Source organism: Corvus brachyrhynchos, unplaced genomic scaffold, assembly GCF_000691975.1.
Source record: "Corvus brachyrhynchos isolate BGI_N302 unplaced genomic scaffold, ASM69197v1 scaffold8, whole genome shotgun sequence".
NCBI lineage: Eukaryota > Metazoa > Chordata > Aves > Passeriformes > Corvidae > Corvus > Corvus brachyrhynchos.
Genome location: NW_008240031.1, coordinates 1,220,755 through 1,234,800, shown reverse-complemented (window position 1 = coordinate 1,234,800; position 14,046 = coordinate 1,220,755). Strand labels below are relative to the sequence as shown.

At 38.3% G+C, this 14,046-nt stretch overlaps 1 protein-coding gene across 2 annotated transcripts in view; it reads left to right on the top strand.

Moving 5' to 3' along the window:
* Window positions 1–2,019: 2,019 nt before the first annotated feature.
* Window positions 2,020–14,046, top strand: part of HOMER1 (homer scaffolding protein 1) — a 69,506-nt gene continuing 57,479 nt past the window's right edge. Inside the window, exons 1-2 of one of the 2 annotated variants that reach the window (XM_017743683.1) lie at window positions 2,020–3,325; window positions 9,182–9,313. In XM_017743683.1, coding sequence (XP_017599172.1) covers window positions 9,212–9,313 — 102 coding nt within the window. In that variant the 5' untranslated portion in view covers window positions 2,020–3,325; window positions 9,182–9,211. The remainder of the gene's footprint in view (window positions 3,326–9,181; window positions 9,314–14,046) is intronic. The other variant, XM_017743682.1, reaches the window with a different exon arrangement.

The window sequence follows — 14,046 nt, the reverse complement described above, 5'->3', positions numbered from 1 at the left end:
GAACAAATTGAGGATATTTAGGTGGGGCTGTGGAAGATTTTTGTGCTGACAGTGCTGGAGAGCAACATTTCGGGGCTGAACAGTTGGCTTTTACTGACGCTTTAGTCGTATAGTACTCACCTACTTTTTACATATTAAAATCCTAACCTGTGGTGTGTTGAAAGTCCCAGTTATGTGATATACTGTACTGGGAGTGAACTGAGCATTAGTGCTGGTCAAATGTATATTCATTAACCATGCATCTGCATCTTGGATTCAGTTCTTCTTTGGTCTTTAATTAATGTGGTCAGAACCTTTATAGTTTCCTTTCAATGTCAATATTAATCAAAACAATTGTCAGGCTTCTAAGATTTTTTCCATATTTTTTGCATGGTCTCTTTAGTTTTCCAGGGGTTAAAAAGCTGGTGCATTATGTTAATATGCACCCTATATATTAACATATACTTATCTGGGAGGTACATTTAAAAATATATCTAATATTGAAGACAACTAAAGTTAAAGTGTGATTGAAGAAGTAATTGTAGATATTCAAAAGAGCAGAAATAATTAGTTTGTTCTGTTAGACAAAAGGTCTATAAAAGCCAGTCACCTTTGCATAACATTCGTGTGCAAGAGATTTGGATCAGGAAATTAGCTATGCAACCTCCTAAAGCTTGGTGATTTACAAGGAGAAGATGAATTGATGCTGAGGGTACATATCTGTGGAGAACTTCCATGTGCATTGATCCCCTTGGCCTGCCTTCCTCCTTCTTTATCTTTCATTGAAACTCTGTTTTGCTGTCTCTGATTTGTTCTGCATACTTTCTGTCATTTCGTCCAATGTAGGAGAACACCACGTCTGTTGTCTGGTGAACTTCAAGGAATCTTGACTCCCACCTGAGTAATACAATTCTACTACTGAAAGCTGCTCTTCCTGCCAAGCAATAGAGATATTTCAGAGAGTTCACATGTACCCCTTTGTAATGAGGCCAAGTTAAACCCCTTTGACTACAACTAACCAAATTCTGTGGGGTTTTTTACACTTCCTTTTATTTGGGGAAAAATGTATGAAAAACATACCTCTGAAAAGAAAGTGAGGGCAGGTCAAAAGGTGTATTTTTTCACACCCTGAAAATGGGAGTCAAAATACCTAGAAAGTTAAATTCAACCTAAAATCCCAGTATTTTGTATCTTTGGAATTTGATGGCAGCACTCCTTAAAGAGTACAGCAATCAACATGTCATTAAAATGTAGCCAAATTTAAACTGATAGCTACAGTATCATAGAATAGTTTGAACTGGAAGGGACATTAAAGATAATCTAATTCCAACCTCCCTGCATGGGTAGGGACACTTTCCACTAGACGAGGTTGCTCAATACCCAGTCCAGCCTGGTCCTGAACACTTCCAGGGGTGGAACAGCCAGCCACATCATCTCTGGGCAACATGTTCCAGTGTCTCACCATCCTCACAGTAAAGAACTTCCTCCTAATATCTTATCTAAACCTGCCCTCTTTCAGTCTGAAGCCATCTCCCCTTGTCCTATCACTGCATGTCCTTGGTAAAAAAGTCCCTCTACTAGCTCTCTTGTAGGTCCCCTTTAGGTACTGAGAGGCTGCTCTAAGGTCTCCCCGGAGCCTTCTCCAGGCTGAACAGTTCCAACTTTCTCAGCCTTTCCTCATAGGAGAGGTTCTCCATCCATCTGATTATCTTGGTGACTTCCTCTGGACTCGCTCCAACATCTCCATGTCCTTCCAGTGCTGGGACCCCAGAGCTGGATGCAGCACTGCAGGTGGGGTCCCAGCAGAGCAGAGCAGAGGGGCAGAATCCCCTCCCTGGCCCTGCTGGCCGCGCTGCTTTGGATGCAGCCCAGGACACGTTTGGCTCTCTGGGCTGTGAGTGCCCATGGCTGGGGGAAGTTCAGCCCCTCAGCCACCAGCACCCCCAAGTCCTTCTGGGCAGGGCTGCTCTGATCTGTCCATCCCCCAGCCTGTGCTGATACCAGGGTTGCTCTGATCCAGGTGCAGCACCTTGCACTTGACAGTGTTAAACCTCATGAGATTTTCATGGGCCCACTTCTTGAGTTTGTCCAGGTCCCTCTGGATGGTATCCCATCCCTCAAGTGCATCAGCTGCGCTACTCAGCTTGGTGTCAAGTGCAAACTTGCTGAGGGTGCAATCAGTCCCATTCTCTATGTTGTCAATGAACATATTAAAACTGATGTCCATTGGGACTCTGAGCCATTGATCACTACCCTCTAGATGCAGCTGTCCAACCAGTTCCTTATCCACAAAACTGTCCATCCACTGAATCTATCTCTTCCAATTTAGAGAGAAGTATGTTGTAGGGGACTGTGTCAAAGGCTTTACAGAAGTGCAGATAACTGACAACCACAGCCTATCCCTTGTCCACTGATACAGTCACTCCATTGTAGAAGGCCATCTTATCACCTTCTTAGTGATATTAAAATGTTTTTAGATTTCTGTGCAATGCTGTACATCCTGGTAGTGTTCATGGGGAAAAACAGTTGTAAATTCTAAATTATAATAAGGGGGTTTTTTGCCTCATATAATTTTATTTGCTAAGCAATTTACAATTTAAAATTTATTTTATACATTATTTAATGTTGGCATAAATACATTCAGGTGTAAAGCTCCAAAGAATGAGGGATTCACAACACATGTTCCTGGCCTTAGTTAATGTTAGTTTTAGAGTAATTGCATTGAATCAGCCAGTTCAGATCCAGATTATGGCCTAAAATTGATGAAAATAATCAGAATGTTAGAAGATTTTGGAGAAGAAGTGGACTTGAAGTCATGCACATTCTACAGTGTGTGGTGTAATGAGATGAAGTTACACAGGTATTAATGCCATTTAGTTTAAAGGGATAGATGGGCAGTGAAGAGCAGGGGAGATGATGGGATGGGGCTGAATCTATATTAGAGATGTCTCTATTTATCTGACTCCACAACTGGGTGCTGATATTTGCCTTAGAAGGCTTACATTTTGCTTGTATATATGTATTAACAAACTTACCTGCTCTACACAGCAACACATGCAGAAGTCATCAGGCAAGGTTTATCATGCAGAGTTACTTGTGTACATCCTGATGGGCATAACTGGCAGATAGCTTGTGTGCAGTGATAGTATGGACAAATTAGATTCATGACTTCTTCTCTCTATCCTTCAGGGAACAACCCATCTTCAGCACCCGAGCTCATGTCTTCCAGATTGACCCAAACACTAAGAAGAACTGGGTTCCCACCAGCAAGCATGCTGTTACTGTGTCCTACTTCTACGACAGCACAAGAAATGTCTACAGGATAATCAGTTTGGATGGCTCAAAGGTAAATTTTATTTCAGAAAACCTGGTTGTGTGAAACATTTTTGTTATTATTTTCTGGTTTGATGTTCTTCGTATTTCTTCTCATATATTTGTATCATTAACTGACCAACAGATTACTGATGTGTTAAAATGGTAACATTGCCTCATTATATGTTTTAAGTGTTTATTTGTAAATTCTGTTTTCCATGCAGTTGTATTGACATCAATAACCATTGCTGAATTGATGACCTGTTCCTTGGTTAATGCTGTGAGAAGGCTAAAAACACCAATATTTGCACAAAAAGTACAAATAGGGTTCCAATAACGTTTTCATTTCTGTACTCAGTCATTTATCAATATAATTAGCTTCAGCATTATGAAGGACATCTGTTCAGTGGCCATAATCCTTTAGTAAATCCTTTGTTGTGTAATCTTCCAACTTTTGCTGTAGAGAATGCGAGGATTGCCTCCTAATAAAGCCTGCCTAATAAATGGTAAGCTTTTATGAAATGGTAAGCTTTTATTTTTGTTTTGGTGGGGGTTTTTTATGGTTGGTTGGTTGGTTTGGTTTGGTTTTTTTTCTCTGTTTTAACTAGAAAGGATATTGTGCTGAGCTGCTGCTGTTGTAAGACGTGTTATCTAAGAAATTAGTTCGATGTGCAGAAAATCTTTGACTGTTTCTACCCAAGTAGCTATAATAACAGTAACTTTACAAACAGTGTAGCAGAAAATTCTGCGCTAAGGGCATTAAAGATATATGGACTGTAATCAAAAGTTGTGATCCTTTCCAGAGACTTTCATTTGCAGCTTTTGGAGATGCATCAGTTAAAAATGATTGGAACTGTTAAAAGCATGGCAGAGAGTGTTTTATGACTACTTATTGAAAGCTGAAAATTATTACCCTGCATTTTTAAAAATATCTAGAGTATTGCTATTTTAAATGTAAAAGGAGAATTTCTATCACAAAGAAGTATGTGGAAATTGATCTCATAGTCAAAAATCCCTGCTTCAAGCGGCTGAGACTGGTATCAGAGCCTACCAGAATTTTTCCAACTTTAGGTCTTACTTTGCTTTTTTCCTTCTCAGCCTTCCTTCAAATGATCCCATTAGTTCTGTCAAATAATTAAAATACCTTTTGAATCAGTATTTATGAATAAAGACACTGGGATTGGGACTAGATGATGTATGAAATCAAGACTACCAGTTATAAAATGTAGTGCTTTAACTGATCTGGAGTATATACAAAATCCTTATTCTGATATCCACTGGGGTTCCTCTGCCTTCATCCCGATGCTGCATCTCCTGCTGAGTACCTGCTGAATTAAATTGTCAAGTAGTTGTTAATCTATTTAGTCGTTCTTTTGTCTACTGCAGCATTCCCTTTACATTCAGTACTATTGGCAAGGTATATTGATAATACAGTTTATCACTTTTATTTACTCTGTGGGTGCTGCAATCCTAGTAATGTTTTCATCCAAGTCTTAGATGAAGGCCTAGAATCCCAGTCATCATTAAGAGAGTCCCATTCTTTCAAAGATTCACAACACTGCTCTGAAACATACACAGGTGAATAGTAGAGGGACACATGGAAGAATTTAAAGTGTGTTTCCAGCATAATTCCCAGAGAGTTCCTTTATTTTTACTTAAAACCCTGTATTTTTTTAGCATGTCTGTACATATGCAATATGGTATGTACAAAGAGTTAAATGTAAATATAAAGCATTTTTAAGTTTGAGTGCACCCAGAGAGTGTCTCTGATGTATGGCATATAGCTGGGTGTCGGTAACACTACTGACAACATACATGTTGCCAAAAACACTTGTCAGACTCTACTGGTGTTGAAGCTGTCATGCTCTTCCCTTAGAGGGAATAGAACCAGACAGATTTTATTGTATACCTGGGTGCTGGCAGGGTTTACAGCATCGTTTGGATTTGTATGGTGGAGAGAAGGATGTGCATGTGACTGCTCAGTTCTCAGGTGCTGAGATTTAGCCAAGACAGGTGCTACAGACTCAACTTCTGCTTCCTTTTGATGCATTCTGTGTCATGTTTTCTGAAGCTGCAATCTCCTCTTGAAATACCTCGCACCAGATATGATGGATGTCCCTCTATTTGGAGTACAAAAAATGTTTAAGGACCATAAGTTGTTCAGTGTACAGGCTACATATTTTATAGTCATGTGCAATATTTAGAGCCCTGTTGCCCATGTCAAAGAAATCTTGATGCAAGTAATTTGATAGAACTTGAATCTGGTTTCTCTGACCTTTTGAGTAAATATCTTTTATGCGACCTTTTCCTTCTACCAGTCCCAAAATAAAGAGAAAGCCTGAAAAATAAGATTTCTTATGTAGTATGGCATGACAACATTGAGCAGTTGTTGCTAAGGCTTTCAGTTCTTATTAATTATATACTGATTTCAGAGTTCCTTGGAAAAATGTATTTCAGTACTTCTTTCTCCTGGGTGATGGAACAAAGCTTCCATTATTTCTCCAGGAACAGTGCAGACAGATGTTAGGATTATTCCGAGTCCCACTGTCTTTTCTGATTAGTCTCTGGCCGTCTCTGAGAAAAGGAAGGACATCAAGTGTGGTGTGGTTCTTGCTGTACTAATTAAGTCTCTGATTTTTTTCACAGACACAAGGTAGGATTCCATGAACCTTGTATATGTTATTACTCAGTCTTGTCTTCCATCAGTGTTACTGCAGTAGATGATCTTTTTATTTTAATCCCTGTCTCAGTTTAAAGTGACAATCTTTTAAATGCTTGATAAAGGTTTTAGGTAAGACCTGTAAGCACAAGCGTTCAGCGCTTTTCCTTTGAAGAAGTTAAACAATTCTGTATCTTAAATTATTTTTCCCATTAATTTCAGCAGAAGATAAAATCATATTTGACCACTACTATATATCTTGCAGCTGTTGGGGTAAAACAAACAGCTCAGACACATGCCCTATTTTCTCATAGATAAACTAATATGAAAGGAAAACATGAAAGCTATTTTATAATTCCAAAAAAGCCTGAAGATAACTAAGTCAGTTTTCTTCAAAAGCTAAATGTCTGCCTGTCAGATTGACTCTGTTCTGTTTTTAAGATCTTCTTGTTCATTTCTAGAAACAACATTCTTAAAAGTTGATGAAATATTTGACATTTGCTATACTTATAACTGCAATGAAATCTGGACTAGAGGAGAGCGGTTAAAGCAGTACCTATTTGAATGGATGAGACAGGCTTAATTATAAATTTTGATTTTGAAAATAAATGGGGTTTTTTTTAAGGTAAAGATATGAAGGTTTGCTATCTAGTTCTTTCCAGAGATAGCTGACGCTGACTGTATTTGTAAGATGCTCTAGCATTATACTTTTAAAGGCACAGTTTTGCATGTGAGAGATCTAGAATACCAAGGCTTTTAATACAGAGAAGATGGAAAGCCTTGATTTCCTTGTAAAATTGGTAAATTTAATGAAAGAGCTTTTTTTTTTTAATCACTGGGATCTGAATGTAGTCTTCCCAATCTTTGCACTAATGCTGTCTACTGAAGTGAAGCCTCTTTATTTTTCTCTATTGGAAGAACTCTTTCTCAACACAATTATTTTTAAGAAGTTTTCTTCCTACCTTTCTCTCTTGCAAGAAAGCAATTTGACAGTTGCTATAACCCAGCCCAAATGCAGACTGCTGTCAAAAGAGCTGTCCCATTCCGGACCAGGCACCAGGTTCTCTGTGCTGCAGCCAGTCATGTGGACAGTGGACTCCCATGTTTTTCCACTGGGTTAAGCTGCAACTAGCTATGTTGCTGTCACTGCAGGAAATGGCAGCTTTGAAGGCTTTAAACCTGCATTTTTCTTTGAGGTCTTAACTCTCTGGCATCGGAGTCTTCTTCTGAATTGAGGAAATCATGTCCATGACATAATACTCATGCTCTCAAATATGTGATGCAAGTTGCGATTAATCAAGCAATGGATGGGCCTGGGCTTAAGCAGACTAGACAACACAGCTAGAGCTCGAGTTGCATGGAAGAATCTGTTCTACACACTCCCCAGGATATTTAATTTCAAACATATTACTGTTGACAGCTTCCACAGGAAGTGAGATTGGGCATTAAATGAACTTGCACAGCTCTGTTCTGGGCTTCCGCCTGCTTATTTCAAAAGTGGGCTTCCAAGCACTAACAGTGGGAAAGAAGACAAGAAACATAAAAGTGAAAAAGAGTTTCAGAGCACCTCCTTTCTGAGAAGACCTGTCTCACATTATCTCTTTTGTCCTCTGTGGTATAGACAGCTGTTTTCTAGGTGGTGACTTGGAGGTGATAGTGCACATAGAAGTCTGATAGCTTTTTCTGGGCTCTGAACCTTATGCCTAAAGAAAGGAGAATAATGTTTCATTTACCAGTGGCTTCACAGAGCAGCTTCTTAATGAAAATCTGAGGGATGTATTTTGAACAATTAATGCTTGAGATGGTTCTCCATTCTCTGGTCACACAACAAATCCTGTCTTTGATCTGATGAGGCTTGTTAGCTCAAATGTAAGTTTTCAGGCATTCCAGAATTTTAAAGGAGTTGCCTACAATGGTAGGCAAAATTTGTATTTAGACGCAAAGATTATTAGAGAGAATTGGCTATGTCCAGGTTTGCTCATCTTAATTAATGTGAGTATAGTGAAGCTGCCAAAGTCACTGAGAAAGGGTTTTGTTAAATTTATCTGTGCTGCAGTATTTTTGCTTGTCTTTCTACATGTTGTAATACAATGTATTCTTCTGAACTTTCTTGCAATACTCCTCTCCACCGCTCCATCTGAGAATCACCATATGAACATAAGGTGCTGTTTGTGAGCTCAGCGGGCCCCTCAGCTTTAATTTTTTCAGGCTTCCCCTTTAGAATTCATAGAAAATGTTAGTTTGATGGTAGCTGTGCTGCAGTGGTACCCAAATCTCTCAGCAAAAGCAAAGGGTGCAAAGTAAACTTTTAAAAATAACTTTTTTTGATACCAATCCAGAAGTCCATATCACTCAAGTAGTATAGACTGATTTTGACTTCTAGAGGATCTTGGTCTTACGAGAGCATTACTTGGTCTCTGTGATGTTAAAGTTTCTCAGTCATCATCCTGAGAAATAATGTTATGTTCTTCACATCTGTACAGTTAGTGCTTCACATACATACTCTTTAACATGATGGAAATACTGTTGAAATCCATGGTGAAACTTCAGTTTGCTTTTAGTAGAACCAGCATATCACCTAATAATTGCATTCTGTGTTTTGTATTATCAGAAGTTATGTGCTAGAAGATGATGTTCTTGCATCCTGTATATGCAAGAACAAGAACTAGAGAAGAAATTTATAACAAGAGTAGCTCCACTTCTGTAGTTGGTGTATGACCCTGCCATTGTATGCCTTGCTTGTATGTGTGTAAAGGAAAGAGACTCTTGTAGAACAGAAATTTAAAAAGAAAATGTGCTCCTTTGTTTTATTGAGTGTTTTTCGGTGAGAATCTCATATGCAAAGGGGGTGGGGGGAGAGCAGCAGTGGAGATCACCAGGCAACTTTAGAGCCATTGCCTTAGGGGACAAAGAAATACAAATGTGAGACAAAAAAGGTCTTTGATAGTCCTTATATGTCGATACTTTAAAGAACTTAAAAGATTGCTTGCAATTGCAAATTGATGCCTATTCCCCTCCCCAGCTTTTCCTCCTTTTACAGAATGTATGCAAAAATATGCCTTTGCAATTTTAGCTGGGATTGAATTAGAAAACTGTTTCCTAGTTCCCAGTGTGTGTCTCATTTGGTTAATTCAGATAATTGCCTACAATATTGGCATTTTCAATTATGAGTTGTCTTTAAGAAAAATCAAGACCACAAAACTAATTTTTTACAATTATTACCTTTTTCAGGCAATAATAAACAGCACCATCACCCCCAACATGACATTTACTAAAACATCTCAGAAGTTTGGCCAGTGGGCAGACAGCAGGGCAAATACAGTCTATGGCTTGGGATTTTCATCTGAACATCACCTTTCAAAAGTAAGTATGACCAGTGGCAGCTTTCAGCTGGTGAAGCTACTTAAGTGTATTTTATTCCTGCTCACTATATCTTGACCCAGTACCCACTACTGTTGTTATTTAAAAATAATTTACGAAAAAATGTTCTGTGTAATGGAAATGTCCTTATAATGGAAAAACTTAAGACTAAGTGTGATATCCGCAAATTTTCTTTTAACTGATGGAGAAAGGGAGAGAGATTAAAGCATATTACACTTTGTGTTTTAGTGCTTTCTAATTACAGATTTGTTAGGTTTTTCTTTTTTTAAAAATTGTTCCTCCATTACAGTTTTCATGATAGAATTTAAAGAAGTAAATGATTGGTGTTTCTTGTGTATTTAGATTGCCTTGGAAAAAACTGCTGGTAGTCTTCAGATGCATTTTTGTCTTTTAAGCTGCATTTACTTTCACTTCTCTACTATGTAGTGCATCAAATTACTGTTATTTCAAAGTTTGCAGCCTTGAAGTAAAGCTAGTGGGAAATATATTCAGTGTAAAAGAAAAATACGTTTTCCATCGGAATGCAAAAGTTGAAATGTTTGCTAAAGCCGTATGTACCATACATAAGTTTCTTTTCTAGTCTACTTCTGCAGGAAGGAAATAGACCTCATTCCAAGGAAAGCAGTAATCCCTGTTTCTCAAACTGATGGCATAGCTCCTCTGAGCATCCTTTCTATGTTACTTGTTTTTGCTACTGCCCAGGTATATGAGTCCAGGAACCTGGACAAGTGTGATTTTTCCTCAGATGAGGAATTTCAGTTCAGTTTAAGAACTTGTGTTTATATTAAGCAGAAAATTTTCATATTTTAAATAGAGAAAAGATTTGGGCACCCAAGTGGAATAAGACGAATACATAGTACATCTTTAAGTAAGGAGTAATGGTGGCTAGGTATTTGAAGGAAGAGTAATTGTAACAGCTCTTTTGAGAAAGTACTTGTCACTATCCAAGGATAAGCATGGCCTGCCAAAGAAACATTAAAATGAGACCCAGTACAGCTACTTTATTTGGGCAAGTGTCAAACTTGTAAGATTTCTTTCTTTCATAATCAGTTGGTTTTCCTTTCCACAAAGCAGCACAAACACAGGAAATTCTGAATGATTCTGGTATTGCGTGTGCAGTTGCACACCTATCCTTTCGTCAGTGAACTTGGAAACCTCATCAGTTAATTTGGTGTGTATGTCCTAGAAGCACTTGCTTACCAACATGGTAATAACTTTTCTTAATGTTTCAATGGCTTTAGCACAAATGCTAATCTAGTTTACTTCTCTCATAGACTAGCTTGGTTTTTTTATTCACAGATGCTTCTTTGAAGGCTAAGCATCCTGCTGTAGTCATGCACACTCTGTTTGCCTGACTTTAAACACTAGGTTATCCTTGCCACTGAAAATATGTTGGTTTTTTTTAATCTTCTTTGTCCTCAACTCATCTCTTGCCCTCCCTCTGTCATCTGAATTACAGTTCTTTCAATCCCATTCTTTTCACTGCCCTCAAGCAGATGTCTAGGACTTTTAAATATGCCTTTGACATAAAGCTCTATATTGCTGTTGAAAAATTAGTCTGAAAGGCTACAGTAGACATTTTTTCATAATTTTTTTTTGCTGATCAGCTACTCAGATTTCTGTTTTCTGGAGAATAAGCAAATTTATTAAGGAAAATACAGTCACAGACCTTTTCTGAAGATTATGGTGAATCTATGTGCCCTTTTCAGCACACTGTTCCTGTCGTATTATATCTTAATTATTAAACTGATACTCATGTGAGTTGCAACTGCCAATTGTTGCTACTAAAATTCCTAAATATAAAACTTTTAGTGTTATTTAAAAAAATGATAAACATATTGATGGGGAAAGAAATTTTTTCTTTAGACTAGAAGCTGTTCAGCCACTGGAGCTGGTAGATATGTTTGGTTGGGAATCAGAAGAGCTGAATTAGATATGCCCTGTAACTTTAGAGAAATCATGTCTATATTCTCTTTGTTTTATCTCTCCTTCAGATTACTTACTCTTGCTTCTGTGCATCATAACCAGGTTTACCAGAGCACTCTGATACAGTTAGCGCTTTAGGATTTTAAATGTTTTAAGTTCCAGGGAGCAAAAGGCAGCCTGCAACCACATAGAAAAAGTTGATCTAGTCTGTGACCGATTTCCGCAGTTTAATGATGCAAATAATCAGAGCAGATAAAGCAAACTGTTTATTCTCACATCATTGTCTGCATATATTATAGTACGTTTGACTTTTGTACTGTTTAGTTTTTGTTCACATGCCCTTGTCCTTCTGAACTAATTGCTAGGGTAGAGTGCAACAATGGCAACCTCTTTTCTGAATTATTATTGTGACTAGGAATTAGTGGAGCGAGACTGTCTGAGGGAAAAGTAATGTCACTCTAATGAACTTCACATACAAACAGCATAGAGGAAAATTAATTAAACATTTATTTCTCTTCTAGGCCTTAATATGTTAGACCACAAATTCACTTCAAGACTGCTCCATCAGACGTTGGTGATACTTGAAAGATAACTATGTTGGAGAATATTCACAGGACCACGATTTTTTAGCAGAGTCCCTCTTGCTGCTGCAGTTGGAGAAATAGAATGTCCCCTCACTTTCAGGAAAAACTGAGACTAATTTCTCATTCAAAATATGTCTATGCTTTTAATTGAATCCTGATGTATGAGAAGAAATACTCCTTTTAGGGTTTGCTGTCTTACCCTCTTGAGTTAGTTGACCTGATTCATTCCATAAAACTTAAGTGGGAAATGCCACCATGGATGCTGGAAGCAGCCTTTTGTAGTCTCCATGCACAATTTTTCATCTTTTCCTTAAAAACTTGATCTTCCAGAGAACTTCTCCTTCCATAGCATGAGACCTCATCTTTGTTATTCAGGAATTTTTTTCAAGAGATAGTTATCATCCGTCACCTGACTATCTCAAGGAATTCTAGGTAATTTGTGAAAATCTCCACTAAATTGGCCTTGGCTCACTCTTAGAATGCTGTCTGTTGATCTGTCTATTATATTTTTTTTTAACCATTTCTGTGGCTGTGATACAGAAGATCATATTTACTGCCTTTGTGTTCAGCCATTTATTCCAAACCTCAGCATCATATTTGCCGTTTAACAATCCTCTAGTCTTAAAGCTGATTTAAGTAATAGGTTACCCATGAGATTTTGAGGTTTAGGCACAAGTCTTAAAAAAGTATCATCTGGTTCTGGTGATCTGTTGCCAATTTCATAATCTGAGACTTTTTTTTTTATGCTGGATTAAACTTTCAGGAAAAATTAACTTTCAAGTAATGTGAAATACAGGATACAGGTGGAGAGAAATTAAATTTCCTCAAATACTAGTAGCCTGCTAGGAGAAGGTTTATAGACTGTAAGAATTTTTTAGGTCTTGCATAGTAAGTGAAGTTCTGATTTAAAATAATTGGTGAGGTTGTGCCACGCAAAAGGTAGCCTTTGTACCATCTAAATACATTGAGTGCAAAACAATTTCTTTATATGCTGCTGCCAAAGAGATTTAGAAGCTCTGATATTTTTGCAGAATCATTTCACTCTTAAGCTGATCATAATAAGATAATGTTCTGTATAAAAGCAGTAGGACACAAAACCAAATGTGTGGCTAGTTTAGCAATTAGTGAAGGGGAAAGATGAGAACTGTGAAGGCATTTTTTTTTCCTAGCCAGAGAAACCAGGCCGTATTTGTAGTGGTTTGGTCCAAAATACTCATTACTGTTTACCTTCTGTGAGATAAGAATTAGGAGAAAGCAAAGCAGGCACAAAACTTGAAAGAATATAAAGAAGTTCATTAACAGACCTAAAAGAAGGGGAAAAAAAAAATTAAAATCATACCACACCTTCAGAACACTTCTCCTGCCCCCCACCTTCCTCCCTACTCCTACTGACAATGTAAAAGACAACCCTTGTGATGTTCAATCTGTTTACCACTTCCATAATAACCTTGTTCAGTTCATTTGGGAAGAGGAGTCTCTCTTGCTCATTCTATGGAGACCATCTCCACAAGAAATTCTCTCATGACTTCGAGTATCACAATGAGCCAGCCGCCCAAGTTGGTTCTCTGCTTGCATCATGTGAGAGTCCCTTCCCCCAACTTGCAGGTCTTCCCACAACTGCTTTCGAGGGTCCAATCTTGAGCTACTGGGGTACCATTTTAAGGTTGAGCTGTTCAGGAACAAAAGTTCTCTTCACCCATCTCTGGGAGCATTTTCATCTCTAAGAACAGAGGCCCTCCCCCTGTCCCTGGGAGACAAGGGTCCTCCTCATCTTCATCTCTAGGACTATCTCTGTGAGCATCTCTAGGAACTGAGGTCTTCTCCTTCCGATTTGGAGCGAGAGTCCTCATCACTTCCATCTCTCCTTGTTCAAACTTCACATCAAATTACAGCTGCTTCAGCATTTGCTTATTCCAGTACAGGTGCTTTTGCTCACAAGTACAGTTTGAACGCTCCACCCCCCATGCTTTCCTGAAATTACAACAATGATATTTCATAGTCTATCACCCCCATAGCTTTACAACAGATTTTCAGCTTTAAGCATCTCCTCTTTCTCCTCCCTCAGGTTTTCAGCTCTTCACAGCACTAAAAGGGTTAATCTCACCTAGGCCTTGCAGCTGAAATTTCTCTTATCGCTGTTGGTCACATGATCTTTGCTGGGCAGCGGGGCAGCTTCAGCTGAATCTTGGCCGCACTGGAGGGGGG